Source organism: Stenella coeruleoalba, assembly GCF_951394435.1.
Source record: "Stenella coeruleoalba genome assembly, chromosome: 2".
Classification (NCBI taxonomy): domain Eukaryota; kingdom Metazoa; phylum Chordata; class Mammalia; order Artiodactyla; family Delphinidae; genus Stenella; species Stenella coeruleoalba.
In genome coordinates this window covers 152,113,575-152,132,746 of record NC_137147.1, presented here as the reverse complement: position 1 = coordinate 152,132,746, position 19,172 = coordinate 152,113,575, and the positions used below count along the sequence as shown (strand labels likewise).

The following is a 19,172-nucleotide window of genomic DNA, read 5'->3' as shown; positions in this document are numbered from 1 at the left end:
AACTAACAATTTAGAATTCTACAAGTGTCAAACGTAGCCTTCAAAAATTAAGGAAAATAAAAACATTTATATAACTGAGAAGTTGACAGAACTTATTTCCAGCAGACTCTCACCAAAAATGTACTGTAAGCCTTCAGACAAGGAAAATGACTCAAGATAAAAATACAGTAATATAGTAAAGAATTACAATCATTAAAGAAGGTGAACAAATGTGTACATTTAAAACACATTAAAAAATTTTTTTAAATAAATAAACACATTAACTATATAAAATTTTTAAAGTCTGTAGAATAAAATATACATAGGATTAGGACTTCCCTGGTGATGCAGTGGTTAAGAATCCACCTGCCAATACAGGTGACACAGGTTCAATCCCTGGTCTAAGAAGATCCTATATGCTGCGGAGCAACTAAGCCCGTGTGCCACAACTACTGAGCCTGTGCTCTAGAGCCCATGAGCCACTACTGAAGCCCGTGTGCCTAGAGCCTGTGCTCTGCAACAAGAGAAGCCACCGCAATGAGAAGCCCATGCACCACTATGAAGAGTAGCCCCCACTCACCACCGCTAGGGAAAGCCCGCACACAGCAATGAAGACCCAATGCAGCCAAAAATAATAAATAAGTTTAAAATAGAAGACAGCAATAGCATGAAAAGGTAGAAGAGTGATACACTGAGTAAATACAAGATCCTTGACTTGTTTGAAAAGTGTAAAATACTCATTTTAAAAAGCTTTGAATATATCATGGATGTGTATTATAATTTTTAGTGTAACCCCTTAAGGTATAATATAATACTATGCATCAATAAGATAATGGGGAAGGGGAGGAGGATAAAACAACATTACATAAAAGTCAAGAAACGAGAATGAAAAGAAGGAAGAGCAAGTAGGAAACTGAGGGTGAGGGAAGCAAGATATGATAGATTTAAAATTTAATGTATCAGAAAATTAAGCATAATCATTAAATGCAAATAGATTAATACTCTAGCCAACAAGTATTGTCCTACTAGATAAAATAGCAAAACCCAAAAGATCTTGCTTACAATTTATTCACCTAAAACATAAGTCTAGAAATGTTAAGTGAAAGGATGAAAAAAATAATTGAAAGGAAAATTACACAGCTATCCTGATATTAGACAAAATAGATTTTAAGATAAATACTTTGAGAGAGAGAAATTTTTCATGATGATTAAAGGAGCAATTCAACAAAAAGATGGGAAAGATATCTAATGGAAAGATATCCCATGCTCTTGGATTGGAAGAATTAATATTGTTAAATGGTCATACTACCCAAAGCAACCTACAGATTTAATTTGATCTCTATCAAATTACCCATGACATTTTTCACAGAACTAATTATTACCCTAAAATTTACGTGAAGGACCCATGAATTGCCAAAGCAATCCTGAGGAAAAAGGACAAAGCTGGAGGCATAACCCTCCTAGACTTCAGACAATACTACAAAGCTACAGCAATCAAAACATCATGGTATTGGCACAAAAATAGACATATGGATCAATGGAACAGAATAGAGAGCCCAGAAATAAACCCACACATCTACGCTCAATTAATCTTTGACAAAGGAGGCAAGAATATACAATGGAGAAAAGACAGTCTCTTCAGGAAGTGATGTTGGGAAAGCTGGACAGCTACATGTAAATCAATGAAGTTAGAACACTCCCTCACACCATATACAAAAAAAACCTCAAAATGGCTTAAAGACTTAAACATAAAACATGACACCATAAAACTCCTAGAGGAGAACATAGGCAAAACATTCTCTGACATAAATCATAGCAACATTTTCCTAGGTCAGTCTCCCAAGGCGATAGAAAAAAAAGCAAAAATAAACAAATGGGACCTACTCAAACTTATAAGCTTTTGCACAGCAAATGAAGCCATCAACAAAATGTAAAGACAACCTATGGCATGGAAGAAAATATTTTCAAATGATGTGACCAACAAGGGATTAAATTCCAAAATATAAAAACAGTTCATACAACTCAATAAAAAAAAACCAAACCACCCAATCAAAAAATGGGCAGAACAAATAAATAAATATCATTTTTCTTTTTGTTCAAACTTTAAAAATAAATAGGCAGAAGACCTAAATAGACAATTCTCCAAAGAAGACATACAGATGGCCAACAGGCACATGAAAAGATGCTCAACATCGCTAATTATTAGAGAAATGCAAACCAAAATGACAAAGAGGTACCACCTCACACTGGTCAGAATGGCCACCACCAAAAAGTCTACAAATAACAAATGCTGGAGAGGGTGTGGAGAAAAGGAAACCCTCCTTCACTATTGGTGGTAATGTAAATTGGTGCAGCCACTATGGAAAACAATATGGGGATTCCTTAAAAAATTAAAAATAGAGTTGCCATATGATCCAGCAATCCCACTCCTGGGCATATATCTGGAGAAAACTCTAACTTGAAAAGATACATGCACCCCAAAGTTCATAGCAACACTATTTACAATAGGCAAGTCATAGAAGCAGCCTAAATGTCCATTGATAGATGAATGGATAAAGAAAATGTGGTACATATATACAGTGGAATACTACTCAGCCATAAAAAGAATGAAATATTGCCATTTGCAGCAACATGGATGGACATAGAGGTTATCATACTGAGTGAAGTAAGTCAGACAGAGAAAGAAAAATATCATATGATGTCACTTATATGTAGACTCTTAAAATATGATACAAATGAACTTATTTACAAAACAAACATTCATAGACACAAAGCAAACTTATGGTTACCAAAGGGGAAGGGGGAGGGAGGGATAAATTAGGAGTCTGGGATTAGTAGATACAAACTACTATGTATAAAATAGATAAACAACAAGGTCCTACTGTGTAGCACAGGGAACTATATTCAATACCCTGTAACAAACCATAATGGAAAAGAATATGAAATAGAATATATATCTATATATATATATATACACACACACACACACACACACACACATATATATATATATATGAAACCATAACATACATAACTGACTCACTTTGCTATACACCAGGAACTAACACAGCATTGTAGATCAACTATACTTCAATTAAAATATTTCAAAAATAAAAAGATATTTCATTTCTAAATTTGTATGTATCAAATGACATGTCAGCAAAATATATAAAGCAAAAATTGTCAGAAGTAAAATGAAAAATCAAATCTACAATTCTATTTGGAGATTATACATCTTTCAGAAACTGATTGAAGAATCAGACAAAAAATGTCATTAAGAAAAAAGACATTTCAACAACATATCATCTGTCCATCTATTTCTGGTCACCCAGAGTTTCCACAAATTTTCATATTGTTTACACACATACACACACACAAACACACACACTACCTATCTACAGTTATAACCAGCAATGAGAAAATACACATTGTTATCAGATGTACATGGTGCATTTACCAAAATAGACTATCTGATAGACCAAAAAGCAAGTATAATGAATTTTAAAAGATTGAAGCATATACTGTATATTCTTGGACCACTGTGGAATTAAGCCAAAAATCAACTCCAAGAAGATAACTAGAAAGTCACCAGATAGGGAAATTAAGCAGATACTCTAGATCATTCATAAGTCAAAAAACAAATCACAGTGTAGATTACACGATATTTTTAACTAAGTGATAAAATATGGCATGTCAAAGCTTGTGGATTACAGCTAAAACAGTAAACAGAGGAAGATTTATAGCTCTAGTTCTATAAAGAGAAAGGAAAAAAGGCTATAAAATCAGTCATATAAGTTATCAGAAGAAATGTTTAAACGCCAGTCAAGTCAAGAGAAAGTAGAAAAAGAAAACAATCAACATGACCTGGAATAAAAATAAAGTAGAAAATTTAAGGAGAAATTAAAAAGCCAACTGTGTTTTTGAGAAGACTATAAAAATCAAAAAAACCTTAGTAAGGCCAGTGAAAAAAGATATGTCACAAATTACCATTTTCAGGAAAAGATGTCACTAAAGATGCTATAAAGATAAAAAATTATTAAGAGAGTATTTATGGTAGCACATTTAAAAGTTAGACAAAATGTACAAATTCCTTTAAAAAGAAAACTTATCAAGCTAGCATAGGAAAAAAGATAAAATCTGAGAGGGTCTATAACTATTTTAAAATTTGAATCCTTAAATAAAAATCATGTCACAATTAAAACTCCAGATTTCTTCCAACTGTTTAAGAAAGAATATCAGCAATGTTACACAAACTGTTCCAGAGAAGGCAGGAATACGTCTCAAATCCTTTTTGAGGTCAGCATATCCTCACTACCAAAACCTATTGAGAACATGACAAGTAAGAATATTTACAGGCCAATTTCTCTCTGACCATAGTTTAAAAAAATAAATGAAATATTAGCCAGTAGAATTCAATGGTCTATAAAAACAGTAATAGAACATGACCATGGGAAATTTATTCCTGGAATATGAGATTAAACATTTTAAAAGCAATGAATGTAAATCACCACATTTAAATTATGGAGAAAATCGCTACAATCATTACACTAAATATATAACAATAATTAGATAAAATAGAACATTAATTTATTATAAAAATCTCTTATCAAGTTAGGAATAGAAGGGAACTCTCTTAATCTAATAAAAGACCCACCCTTCAAAAAAGAAACTGTACAAACGTTCTCATGGATAAAATTTTGAAAACTTCCCCGAGATCAAGAATGACTGATTATGTATATGTATAACTGAGTCACTTTGCTGTACAGTAGAAATTAACACAACATTGTAAATCAACTATACTTCAGTAAAATAAATTTTTTAAAAAAGAATGAGACCAATAGCTGATAACATCACTTTTATTTAACGTTGTGCTAGAAGTCCCAGGCAGTACAATAAGACAAGAAAGAGAAAAGTGTAATGGCTGTAAAAGCATATAATGATGCTATCCATATGTGTATATGACATATTTATACACCTAGAAAATTCAAAAGAAAGTACAGGAAAACTAATAGAATCTAAAAAGTGATTGTAGTAAGTTCATTGAATTCCTATGTGACAGCCACAGTTAGAAAATTACATATAAACAATACCGTTTGAATGGCATTAAAAGCGTGATAAACACACGTGATGAAAGGTGTGCGTGCCCTCTACTGAGGCAACTATAAAATATTACTGAGAGGATTACTTAAGATGAACTAAATAAAAATATACAATATTCCTAAAAAGATGCATTATTGTAAAGGAGGTAGTTCTCCCCACACTGACATACAGATTCAAAGCAATCCCATAAGGAGTCCCGCAGCTATTTTTGTGTAGATTGACAAGTTCATTCAAAAATATGTAATACATAGAAATGCAAAGGGCTAAGACTAGCCATAGCAATCTTGAAGAGGAAGTAAAAAAGTTGGAGAACTGCACTCAGTCACCAAGACTTATTCAAAAGGTAATTATTAATTGTATGGTGTGGTGCATGACAAACAGACCAATGAAACAAAATAGTCCAGAAACAAATCCACACATTGCTGTTACCTGATTTGCATCAAAGATGCCAACCCAAAGGAGTGGGGGAAAGGATGACCTTCTAAATAAATGGTGCCAGACAACTGTACATCCATACGGAAAAAAGAACTTTGAAACTTAGACCATTCACAAAACCCACCTACTGGTGGATTGCAGATCACTAAAAGTTAAAGGTGAGCACCCAGAATCAGTTACAGGAGATCAGTCCATGTAGATGAAAGCCAGATGGTAAAGCCCTAAGAAATGAGAGAATGGCACAGTGGGGGACATAGCACACAAGATCTACATTTTACAGGATTTTGAATTGTAAAGAGAATTGTAGAGTGGGAATTGGGAACTAAGCATATGTGAGGCAGCATTGGAAGGGCCAAGAGAAAGGTAGAGATTGAAGGTAAAAGAGAAGGATATATATATATATATATATATATATATATATACACACACACACACACACACACACACACACATATATACACATATATGTGTGTGTGTGTGTGTGTGTATACACATACATGTATATGGTACACTGCACAGCATGCAGGACCTTAGTTCCCCGATCAGGGATTGAACCCATGAACCTGTACCCCATGTAGTGGAAGCTTACTTGGACTCCTAACCGCTGGACTGCCAAGGAATTTTGAGAAGGGGATATGTTTGAGAAGTGAAACTAAAGGTCTTCAAGGTAGCAGAACTAGAAAAAGAGAATGAAAAGAGATTTTTGGTCCTGAATTACTCTCAGATAAGAAAAGAGCAGTATTCACTGTTAGTCATGTGCAAATGACATCTTTTATAGTATGCAATACTATCGATTTTTTTTCAGGTGGTTTGAACCTTTTGTCATGCAGTGGCTAGATGAAAATGAAGACGTGTCAATGGAGTTCCTTAATGGAGCCCTGGGAAGAGACAAAAAAGATGGAGTGAGTTTAAATGACTTTCAGATTGCTTATTGTCAAGATTCATTTACACTGCTCACTTTTAAGCTAATGGGAATTTTTAGGCTTATTGCTATTAATTAAGTTTAATTTTAATCCTCTCATTACCAAAATGTAATTAAAACACAATTTTAAATGCTGATAAGAACCCTAGGGAATTGCTTTTAAAAAAAATCAATCACCCTTTTGCCCCAAGATTCTTTACTCCTTGAATTGGTCTGAATCTACAAGTTCAGTGGGCTCCCCTGTTGTTCTGGAACCCTTCCAGGATTCCAAGATTAGGAACAGACACCCTCCCAATCCCTCTGGAGCAAATCAAATGTCTTGAGCCACATGGGCTTGCTAAACCATCCTAATGCCTGTGGGGAATGAGAAATTGAAAGAACCAGTCCCTCAATTCAGTAATGGAGAAACCAATTAATAGCAACCTGCCCCATGATATTAGTTTTACTACACTTTCCAGAAAAGGAGATGGATGATTTTAAAATGAGCAAGCATTTTATTACTGGGAAATGAAAGTACATGATATAGGAGATTGAGCTGTTTTTGTGAAATAATGAAGATTCCTTCCACAGTCCCTCTAAAGTACGCTTACGAGGATGGTTTCACCTTCTCTCCCCTCAGTTCCAGCAGACATCTGATCACGCACTGTTTTCTTCCTCTGTGGTTGATGTCTTTGCTCAGCTTAATCAGAGCTTTGAGATTATTAAGAAACTGGAATGCCCCAATCCTGAAGCATTAGCTCACTTAATGAGAAGATTTGCAAAGGTAGGTTAAATGGAATGAATCCTTTCTTCGCTGGGACTATGGCATGTTGTTATTTTCCTGTACAGAATTTGAAAAATGCTGTTGTTTTGTAGCATTAGTCTTGTCTGACTACTACCCCAATTTAATTTTCTAATTCCAGTAAAAATAGGCTGTTTCAGGTTTGTCATCTAACTCTCTTTTTACCCTTCCTGTTTCCTAAGTATGGATTTATCATCTTAAAAAATCTGTTATTCACATGAATGACTCAGTCATTTGTAATTGATGAGTCTACCTTAGATGGCCAAATTAATTTCTATTTCAGCTTTGTAGCTGAAAATAAATCTTGGAATTTCATATTCAAATCGCAGGTATTTTTTTTAATCAGTAGTACGATAAAAAGTATTTGAACTTGGAGTAATGAAAACTGAGTTCTAACTTCAAATCAGCCAATAACTGTAGTGTGAGTCTGAGCAGTTCCCTTGATTTTTTTTTTAAACATCTTTATTGGAGTATAATTGCTTTACAATGGTGTGTTAGTTTCTGCTGTATAACAAAGTGAATTAGCTATATGTATACATATATCCCCATATCCTCTCCCTCTTACGTCTCCCACCCACCCTCTAGGTGGTCACAAGAAAGGTCACAAAGTCCCTTGATTTTTATGAGTTTAGTTTTCTTAGTTGGCAAATTGATTTTGAGCAACCAGATTCCTCTGAAGACCTCTTCCTCCTCTTACTGTCTAAGAAGGCTTGCAAAGTACTTACTATTTTGCAAAAGTTTCTGGGGAAGTATAAGAAATAAAAAATGCTGTCTCTGGCCCTTCAAATCTTTATATATATATATAAAATACTCAAGACCACATGACATGAACTAATTGGAAGATGGCATGAAGAGGTCCACAATTCAGTCTCAAGCACGGTAGAGTGCACAGTAAGTTGAGCGGAAGGAAAACTAATGAGAGCTGAAATACAGTTTCCCTGGGAAAACAGGGCTTATTCAGCCTAAAAAGGTGAAGTTAGAAAAGTATTGTAAGCCACGGGAATAGCAGGAACAAAGGGAAAGGAAAAGCTGAGCGTGACGTGAAGAGCAGGGAGAAACAATCCTCTGGCAAAAAAGCAAAAAAAAGGAAAAGAAAAGGAAAAAAAAAATCTGTTCTGGGAGAAGTAGTGGGGAATGTTAGGAGAGTGAGGATGGGTCCAGATCTTGAAGAGCTCTGCTTCCCAGGCTGAGAAGTTTATACTTAATCTTTTGAACAGTTTAAGAAACAGTGAATATTTGGAGATTTTGAATCACGGTACTGATACGACAGAGGTAGGGATGTAGGGCAATGACCTACACACCCCTATGCCTGACGGCCCTAAGGATAAGCCTGGCTTCATGGGTTGGATGATGGCAGAGGTTTCAGCTGGCTGTTTATTTGACAAGGGCTTACTCTTTGCCTCACTTGCACAATTTACTAGCCACTTTAAGAGATGTAGTCATGAAGAAGCACAATCTCTGACCTCAAAAACCTATAATGAGATGGCCAAACCTATAAACAACTATGAAAAAGTCAAATGCTATAATCAGGGTATCTCAGAGGTTGAAAAAGGCCTAGTGTATATCTATATCTCTCTATCTTCTATATAGATATATAGAGAGAGAGATAGGTAGAGAGAGAGATATATAGATCATGTTAAAAAATAAAGACATGCCAAAACTCAGTGAAACTGTATAATATTTAAGACATATTAATTTGCTAGGGCTGCCATAAATAAAATACCACAGAATGGTGGCCTAAACAGTAAAAATTAATTTTCTCACAGTTCTGGAAACTGTAAATCCAAGATCAATGTGTCAGCAGGTTTGTTGTCTTCTGAGGGCTCTCAGGGCTTCTTGCAGATGACTGTCTTCTTACTGTGTCCTCACACAGTCTTTCCTCTGTGTACCTGCAACCCTGGTGTTTCTATGTGTGTCTAAATTTTCTCTTCTTATAAAGACACCAGTCATATTGGATTAGGGCTCACACTAATGGCCTTATTTTAACTAACTCACTTTTTGAAAGGCCCTGTCTCCAAATACAGTCATATTCTGAGATATTAGGAGTTAGGGTTTCAACATATAAATTTTGAGGGACAAAATTCAGCCCCTAAAAGATGTATACATTTAACATGCCACTGCTTTCAACCACAGACGCCAACACAAGAGTAGATTACTTCATTTGCGTTCTCACAAAAAGTCTAAATTTGAGACCCTTTATGAATGGGAGGCTTGAGCCTGTCATTGGCTCTGGCTCTTAGAAAAGTTTAAGCCTGGTTCACTGACAGGTGGATTAGGAAAGGGCTTCTTGTAGGAGGCAGCATCTTTATTAACTGTAGTAGGGTAGTTTTGCTGAGGTAACAAGGAAACCAAGAAACTGTATGATTTAACACAACAAAGATTTACTTCCTGCCCACCCAACATCAGATACCAGTTGGGCAACCCTATGGGGGAGCCTTTGTCAAAAATAAACAAAGCCAGATACTAGTTAAAGTTGTAAGGACAGATTTTAATTAGCAATAAATGAGTGCAATGGGGAAGAGTCCAGACTGAACGAGAGTCAATTTTGATTTGTACAGATGTCACTGGCTGTTTTAGAGGCAGAGTGTAGGAACAGGGAGGGCACAAGCAGGGGCTCGAAAAGCACAAGCAGGGGCTCTCTCTGTCTTTCTCTCTATACTGTCCCCACTGCTGAAGCCCAACAGTCCACCAAAAAGAAAATCATGACCTAAGTTCACACACTCAGAAATCCTACCTTCCAGGCCTTCCTAGGTACCCCTTCCATCAACTGGTTCTCTCTGAAGAGCTATCTCCACCCTGCTGTGCATTAGGTAGGACAATGGTTCTCAAACTTCAGCTTGCACCACTACCACCTGGAGGCTTGTTAAAACATAAATTGCTGGGACTCAACCCCAGAATTGCTGCCTCAGTAGATCTGGGACTGGATCGGGGCATTTAGATTTCCAACAAGTTCCCAGGTGATGGTTATGATACTGTTGGAGACATGCCTGAAGTAGACATGTCTTAACTAACTACAGATGACCCTTGAACAACGTGGGTTTGAACTATGGGGGTCCACAGTTTTTAAATAGTGAATACTACAGTGCTACATGATCTGTGGTTGGTTGAATTCGGAGATATGGAAGAACTACAGATATGGAAGGCTGACTATAAGTTATAAGTAGATTTTCCACTGTGCGGAAGGTCAGCGCCCCTAACCCCCTGGTGGTTTAAGGTTCAACTGTACTCACTAGTATTAATTAAAGAACTAATATATAGTAGTGATTTTACTTTGTTGAATAAATTAGAATGAAATCGAGGTTGCCCCTGAATTGTACATGAACACTTTCATTCCAGTGTACTTTGTATACTCACAAAGAAATGGATGTTGTTATAGCCAGTGTACTCACAACTCTTATGGGCACAAGGCTTTAAACTACATCCTACGTGGCTGAGCCCTTTTCCTTAAATGCAACCTATCCGGACTTGCTAACCACTGGCATTTGTAGGCTAGTTGATGCGAGATTGTGGGATCAGTTTCCTCCCAGCAGGAATTCAAGGGACTAGGTTTTTCCTAAAAGTAGAGGCAAGAATTAGACCAGGGGAAGACCTTAAGAATAATCAGAAATGGATGTCTGGATTCCCCTGCCCAAACTAAATCTTGAACAAGTGATAGTCTGAGTTGCAACAAGCTCCTAAAGTCAGGCTTCTGTTGGTTTTTGTTCTTGCCATATAGTGAAATGATTCCTGCAGGTAACACTATCCTAAGAACCTGTAAATTGAGAGTAGTATTCATATGTATGTGTAAATCAGCACTCATTAGGGAAGTCCCAAAGTAATTTTCAACATTACATCTAAAATAAGTTTTGGACAGGTGCATTTGGAAGATACTTCAGTCTGATCCACCACCTGTTTTCCTAGATTTATTGGTCTACTGCTTGATAAGATGTTATATTTTCCAAAGCCAGTCTTCCATTTAAATTGATGCATATTATCACTTTACCTTGTACTTCCACAAACTATGGATTTTCTGTTATCCCTAATTTCAGGTTTCAGGTTTTCATTGTGATTTTTAAAGTCTATAAAACGAGTTCATAGTCACATTTGGTGAATTCAGCTTTGTAAATTAAACATCTCTCCTTTAGTTTAACTCCTTGGACTGTCTCCCCAAGTTGATTTTGAGCCGCAAAGAAAATTCAGACGAATAGGTTATACAAAAAATAAAATCTTTTTTGTCTTTGCTTTTCTATGGAAAGAGATGGTCTGTAGCTACTGCTCTTGTTGCTTTCTCTCTTCTAAGAAAATCATGTCCACATTGGACTTACGATAATTCAAGCTCTGTAAGTAACAGCAGTAGGGTGCAAACTCATCAATATCTCTTTAAGTAGTTGAAATAAAATGTAACAAAGTTTGTTCATTTTCCCTTATTTTGCATAATTAATGGGAGCAGAGGGCATCCTTAGGCTCAGAGAGAGTTATTAGTTGGAGAAGGAGAATTTAGAATTAAGATGAAAAAGACAGAAAGAGGGGAAGGATTAGGCAATATTTTTAGCAAATATTGCACCAATAAATAACTTACTAATTAAAGGTAAATGTATTGAGATAGTGTGATGCAACAAAAGCTGAAGTTTAGGTCTTAAGAGGTGGTCTTTGTTATTAGTAAGGCTCCTTATCATAGAAAATTACTGAAAATATTCATTGCTAAGTGACATATATGGGAATGTTCTGACACCCCTCTCATAATGAGGTATTTAGGAACAAGGCAGAAAGTTGAAAAAATAACCATCACAAGGAATTTTGTCATGGTAGGGGTGCGTGTGTGTGTGTGTGTGTGTTTGTGAGGGGCGGAGGGGTGAGGATGGGAACTAGAAACCATGAGAGATGATGAAAGCATGAAGTGTCATTCATTCAGGAAAAGAAAAATCATTAGGGGGCATTAGGTAATAAGTATCCAAGCATAGAGGAGGTTACCACCAAACAGTATACCTTCTGAGTATTTAGATAAGTTAGAAATAAAGAATTTTGTGATGGAGCTGGTTGTATTAAAATGGAATGGATGCATGTGGAATATCTTCCAAATGTACTCAGAAATATTACAAATTGTCATCTAAATGTAATAGTTAAATTGAGATCCTTCTTTTGGCAAGGGTGTAGATTTAATCACTACTTATGGCCATTGTTCAGCTGAAAATGACATTAGAAAAGTTTTCCCAGTTAACATAACCTGGATTGTGTGTGGGGGGGGTGGGTGTGTGTGTAGATAGATACATATATCTGTATATACATACATATAGGTCTTTATTTACCTGGATACATTTCACAATTTTTTTTCCTAGACCATCAATAAAGTTCTGCTTCAGTATGCTGCAATTGTATCAAGTGATTTCAGTTCATACTGTGATAAGGAAAATGTGGTAAGTAAAAATGTCTCTACTTTCAAGTATTCCTCAGTTGAGAACCACTTCTTCAAACTAATAAGTAAGCAAAGGAAGTTGTTTTCTTTCTGTTCTCATACAGGATGATAGAAAATAGGGATCTCAAGAAATTGTTTGAAAATTTCCTAGTAGTCCTGAACTGGTACAAAATAGAATTCAAAGGAAGGTTGAGAGCATCTCAATGCCAGCCAGCTTGTGGTTTTCCATGATGATAGGGAATAAGGCTCATATAAACAGCTGAAAACCCTCATCATTGTAAACACTGGAGCTGGGACCTAGGAGTTAAAAAGTTGTTTATTGTTAATACCAACTAGTGTAGTTTTGGCACCAATACCAAAATGAGTATAATTTAGCCTTTCAGTTTTCAAATAAATTAAAAAGGATGGTTAATGTAAGGAGTGATGCTAATTTATACTCCGAATTATTAACTTAGCCTTTTATTTTTTGGATGATTGAGAAAACACTGATAAAATCTAAGCCAGTATTGCAGCTTAATAAAAGGAATAAAGACAAGTAAGATAAACTAATTTAGAATATAATCAGTGTTATTTTATGGTAGAGGGTAAAATCTTTCTATTCACCATGTATAATTTTAGGAGAAATCTGTCAGCAACATAGGATTTTTTTTTTAAAGACTGAAAAAAATATTTTTAAAGTCAGTACTAGGGCTTCCCTGGTGGCGCGGTGGTTGAGAGTCCGCCTGCCGAAGCAGGGGACACGGGTTCGTGCCCCGGTCCGAGAAGATCCCACATGCCGCGGAGCGGCTGGGCCCGTGAGCCATGGCCACTGAGCCTGCGCGTCCGGAGCCTGTGCTCCACAACGGGAGAGGCCACGGCAGTGAGAGGCCCACATACCACAAAAAAAAAAAAAAAAAAATCAGTACTAGATTTTTCAAGACAAAAATCAGGGTGTTTTTTTCTCCCTCAAAAAATCAGTTCCCACTATCAGGCAAGTCTTAAAGAGAATTCTTGCTGAAACCTCCTTGACCTCTTGCTGAGAGCTCATTAAGATAAGTCAGTCCTAATGGTTCTTGAGGGTCCCAAAAGATGCTTCTTTTCCTTAAAGGAAAATGCTACCTAGAAATTTTACTGAAACTCCCAGGTATCTCAGCAGTGATTTCTAATTGCCATTGATTATAAATACTCTAATAGGCAAGATAGAGTATTTATTTATTGAAAGCATATAGCTACAATTAAATTTATAATACACTTGAAAAGTATTGTATTGAAAATCAAAACAGTGACAGATAATTTCAGAAAAGATTCTGATTTACTAGGACGGCCAAACTGAAGATTTTGAAAGGTGGCTGTGAATTATCAAGGCTAATTCCTGTCATTCAGAAAGGAAAAGTAGCCTTAAAAGGCCCTTGCAGACTTTATAGTATATTTTATTTTTTAAAGGAGAGAAATTATAAATCAGCATTTATTGTATTCTTCTCTGTATTTTTCCTTTATATTTTATACTTTTCAAAATCAAATTTTAAAAAAGTCATTGAAATATTATAGCACAGGAACTTACTTTTCCTTCCTCAATGCTTTTCTTTCCTAATTACTGATATCTTGACCAGTCTTAGACTCTCATTCAAATGCCAAGTATCATTTTAGCTTTTCCATGAAAGGATATCAGTTAGCTGCTTAGTTTAAGCTTTCATCTGAGATAAATTGAAGAAGTGCTTTTATACATTTGTGTGTGTACATATCACTGCTGTTACAGATTTCTTTAAATATCAAGAACATTGAAACATTATTATTTTTTATTTTCTCTGTATATATATGACAATATTCCTATTTCATCTGCAAATTGCACTAGAAACTTTTAAAGAGAGACATCTTCTAAGAGATGACCATAACACTTGCTTTCCCAGGGGTCAGAATTATAGACGACAGTTAAACAGCATATCTGTGACAGAATTTTTTTTCTTCTGTGACATTTTAAATTTGGAATGGGTCACAAGTTTTCAATCCATTCTTCCACACTCCACATTATAGCAAAGCAACATTATCTAAATCAGAAATGCTTGATTTATTTTTTAAATCTTTTTCAACTCAAAAACATAATTTGGTGGAATCTAAAAAAATACAACAAACTAGTGAATATAACCAAAACGAAGCTGACTCACAGGTATAGAAAACAAACTAGTGGTTATGAGTGGGGAGAGGGAAGGGAGAAGGGGCAATATAGGGGTGGGGAATTAAGAGTTACAAACTATTATGTATAAAATAAGCTACAGGATATATTGTACAACATGGGGAATGTAGCTAATATTTTATAATAACTATAATAGAGTATAACCTTTTAAAATTGGGAATCACTATACTGTACACCTGTAACTTATATTGTCCATCAACTGTACTTTGGTAAAAAAAAATATATTTGGGTCATGTAGAAATGGCCATAGTCTGAACAAATCTAACTTTTATATTCATTGTACTTTAGGTTCCTAACTTTGTTCCAGGTTTAGAGCAAATGAAATACATTTTGACATTTTCAGGGGAAAAGCCAAAATATACAAAGATTAAAAATTAACTTCAAACATATGTTATTTTTATCTAACTAAACTCACCAACAACTGATGCTTCTAAATTCAGTTAATGTTCCCTTTACTATGGGTATTTTTAGCTGTCTTTGCTTGTTTTTCATTTACCACTGAAGTCTTTAAAGTAAAAGTTGTTCCCCGATTAGGTTTAAGGTAGAGTTGTGTAATTCAATTCTCAGTACTGTTTTGATAAATTGATTCAATAAAATTGAAATTTGAACATGTCAAGGTCAGGGGAAGCTTAATCAAAGAGGAAAGTCTCATGTTTATTTTTATCTCCGTCTGGATAACTGCATCTCTTTTTTTATATGTAGCCTTACCCAGGTCAGTGGCAATCTATGCCAAGTGAGCCCAAGTGTCTTTGTTCATTTGGCTTCTTAGTAGCTCTTTGCCATCGGAAATTATTATATTAAGAAGGCTTGGAGGTTGGTTTAATTTGTAAAGCTGGAACTAAAGTACTATTACATGTGTCAAAAGAGATAAGCTTGAATGCTAATATCAAATAATCATAAAAGAGACTACCCAGCTAACTTAGACCCATGAAAAGCAGGGTGATAACACCTTTACCCATGTAGTCTTCCTGCTTCTCCTTGAGTCATGCTCTTCCTTAGTTCTTTCCCCTCTGCAATGAAAAAGAAAAAACCCCAACGGCCCTATACCCTAATGGAAAGAGCTCTGTTGGTTCAGTTTGTTGACATTGGGTCAAGATGCGGAAACCCTGAAAATCTGATCATACGTGCCACGGAAAGGATCAAGCCTGGATCCAGTGACTCTCCATCACAGCTGGCAATCTGAATCATTTGTAGAACATTGTGGTTCAGCTTACTGAACAAAATCTATAGGAGATAAATCTCTGTGTTAAAAAAAAGAAAATATTTAAGTGCCTGGAATTAAGAGTAGCAGTTCTAAATTGTTTTCGTAAATTGAAGTTAGGATGTGGTCACTTTAAGAGTCAAATAGAAAGTTTTTCAAAGGTCAGTAATATGGTTAAAACAATAATAAAATCTTTCCACTGATGAGCACTAACACCTCTCTGATGTCCTGGAAGTCCTTTGCAGGCCTCTCTCTGACTCATTATTGGCTCATTTCCCAGCACCTTGGAAGGCATATCCATTTTCCTTTCTTTCACTCTTTTCTTCCATTGATATGCTGGCTCTTCAGAATCAGTATGTAGCAAATATTAAATTATTCCATAACTATTCTGAATTCCATTATAAATTAATTTCTACTATTCTGAGGACACATCTAGTCCTGTCAGAAAGCTTTACATCTTAATGTGATTGTTATATTTCTGCCTCCTTGGAAACAAGTCAAGGAACATTTTTAAAGCATGTATTATGTGTGAGGCTCCGTGCAGTACTCTGTAAGAAAAAGCAGAAAAAGACACAGAGGCACATACAGTGCATTTAAGGTCAGCTGGCAAGACAGTCAAAAGCAACTCAAACGTGAAGTTAAATAAAACAAATGTCAAGTGAGTGAGTGACAAAAAAGATACAATCTCAAGTGAGTGACAAAAAAGATACAATCTGGGAAAACAAAGGCCCTAACCTGAATGATGGACATGACTGAAATAGGTGAAGAAGTTCTAGTGAAGGGCCTACATGCTAAGCCAAGCCAGAGTCTGGAAAGCACAGGTGTTGGGGAGGTGAGAAGCAAGCCTCTTGTAGTTGAGAGTTCATCATAATACAGTAGAGGGAGAGGAGAAGACAAGCATGGTTTGGAGCTGTATAACTAAGGACCTTGAATACCAAGGGGTGGCCTTTATCGATAGCCAGAATTTATTAAAGGTTTTTTGGGGTTTTTTTTTTTTTTTTGCATTTCTGAAATTCAAATGGTGTTTTAGCTTTTGAAACAGTGAAATAATAGAATAGTTTAAACTAGTTTGTTTTTCTTAAAGTAAATCTTTAAAAAAGTAAACTGAATTTGGTTAATTTTGAAGTACAAAATGCCACAATGCTAAGAATAAAATAACTTCTAGTAATAGGTCTCCAATGGTTTATTGTCTAAGTATATTATTAAATTTCATTCCCCAAAGTGGTCATATTTTCTCTCTTCTATTCTTAACTGTTAAAAAGTATAATCTTAAAGTAGCATAATTATTCTATTTGCCAAATAGAATTGAACTTAGGTGATAGTTGTATACTATCACATTGAAGGTAAACTCATTCAATAATTTAATGTATTTTTTGTTTCGTTTGCTTTATTTAAAGCCCTGTATATTGATGAACAATATTCAACAACTGCGGGTTCAGCTGGAAAAAATGTTTGAATCCATGGGAGGAAAAGAGGTGGGTATGTTTTTATGCCTGCATTTGCCAAATATCTCAGAGGTCATTAGCAGCGTATCTCTTTGCTACGGAGAGTGACATAATCAAGTTTTTACATGGCTTAGCTAAAGAACAGGAAATGCTAACAATCTAAAATACCATTAACAGCTAAGGTGATCATTACTCCGCAACAGAATACTTCAGTAAATACATCGGAAGTGTGAATAGGAGGAGGGAGATGGTCAATACCCTTTTGTAATGTGTATATATAGTCATATATACACTATTAAATATATTTTTGTATATGCTGACGATATGTAAAGTTTCACAGCTGCAGATGTCTTTTACCATACTGCACAATGTCAACTTGATATCAGTTTTCTTCTGCAGTGTGCTTTGTGGCACTACTGGTTCTTGGTGTATCGCTGGTTTATTTTTCACATCTCAAAAATCTGTCACAACTGTGTTGTGTAGTGGCTGTAATGTGTTGTGTCTTTGTCTAACATCTCTGACCTGCAATTCCATGAGCAGAAGAAGGAAGGAGAAAGATTCTTTTATGAAGTTTGTGATAGTACGCGTCTTATGACTGTTTCCCCTCCAAACTCAAAGACGATTGCACTTCCTACTTGTTCTCATTTGCTTGTTTGGATCAGGCAGACTGTGAAATACTAACGGGGCACCTGCCTTGAGCTGCCGCAGTATTTCACAAACCGACATGAGCATCTGGGGAATTGAGGACTGGAGACAGTGCTGCAAGGGAAGGTCATGCAGCTGTCATTCTCCCACCGCCACCCGCTCCGTAAAAGAATCCCAAGGGTGGCTAGGATGAAGGGATATTTCTGTTTAAGGTTTTATTTACACTGTTCCTAATTATTGTGATAAGTACGCAAGACATATGTAAAGCTAGGTTCGATTTCAAAGCCAAGATCCCATTCATTTCTAAATTGATAAGGCTGAAAATGCTTCTTTTAAGATGGGACCTCTTCACACATGATGTTTCTTTTAACCCAAGAGACATTTATACATTTTTCCCCTGATGTCTTCTTTATTATTCTCAAGTCTCAGTCTTTTGAAAAATAAACTTGCTATTTAGCATCCTACAAATGAGAAGCACCAGGATACATGGGTGAAGGTGCAAAACATATACTCTCTATAGGTCCATTAGGGAAAGAATTTATGCTAGGAAGCAAAAATACAGTGGGGGTATGGTAACCATATTTTTAGAACCGAACAAATATCAGGGCATAATCTGACATGGTCTGGCAATGACACAAAAACTTGAAATTAGGACTATCTTGGTAGTTCCAGAATATGTGGTGGCTAGGGAATGAAAGATTTCAAATGCAAAAGTATTCTACTAATAGTCAACACAAAGTATCAGTCTAAGGAGAAGGGGCACTCTAGATATCAAGATTCCCTTTGAGGGAATCATTTCATGCTTCTTCCTGCCCTCACCTCCTTCCTCAAATATCTGATAAATGCCTAGGCTTGCAGGGACAGACACTCAGGAGAGAAAGTTAAGTAAGACAGAGTTTAGTGGGAGAGATAGATTCATAGGAGAACAGTTAAAAGAGAGGGCTGTATAGACAGTAAGAGTGCACAGCAGAGTTAGTACAGAAACTAGAGCCACTGACTGCCTGGGGTGAGTGACATCTGGGGTCAGATTTGTAAAAGGAGGTGATAAGTAAATTGTCTTTTAAAGGAAAAGTAGAAGTGAGCCTTGAGGACAGAAAACTGC

The 19,172-nt window shown here is 35.8% G+C and overlaps 1 protein-coding gene across 1 annotated transcript in view; it reads left to right on the top strand.

Annotated features, from left to right (window-relative positions):
• Positions 1–19,172, top strand: part of UNC13C (unc-13 homolog C) — a 739,526-nt gene that overhangs the window by 638,581 nt on the left and 81,773 nt on the right. The window contains exons 24-27 of the mRNA XM_079913745.1: positions 6,320–6,416; positions 7,056–7,199; positions 12,533–12,610; positions 17,378–17,455. Coding sequence (XP_079769871.1) covers positions 6,320–6,416; positions 7,056–7,199; positions 12,533–12,610; positions 17,378–17,455 — 397 coding nt within the window. The remainder of the gene's footprint in view (positions 1–6,319; positions 6,417–7,055; positions 7,200–12,532; positions 12,611–17,377; positions 17,456–19,172) is intronic.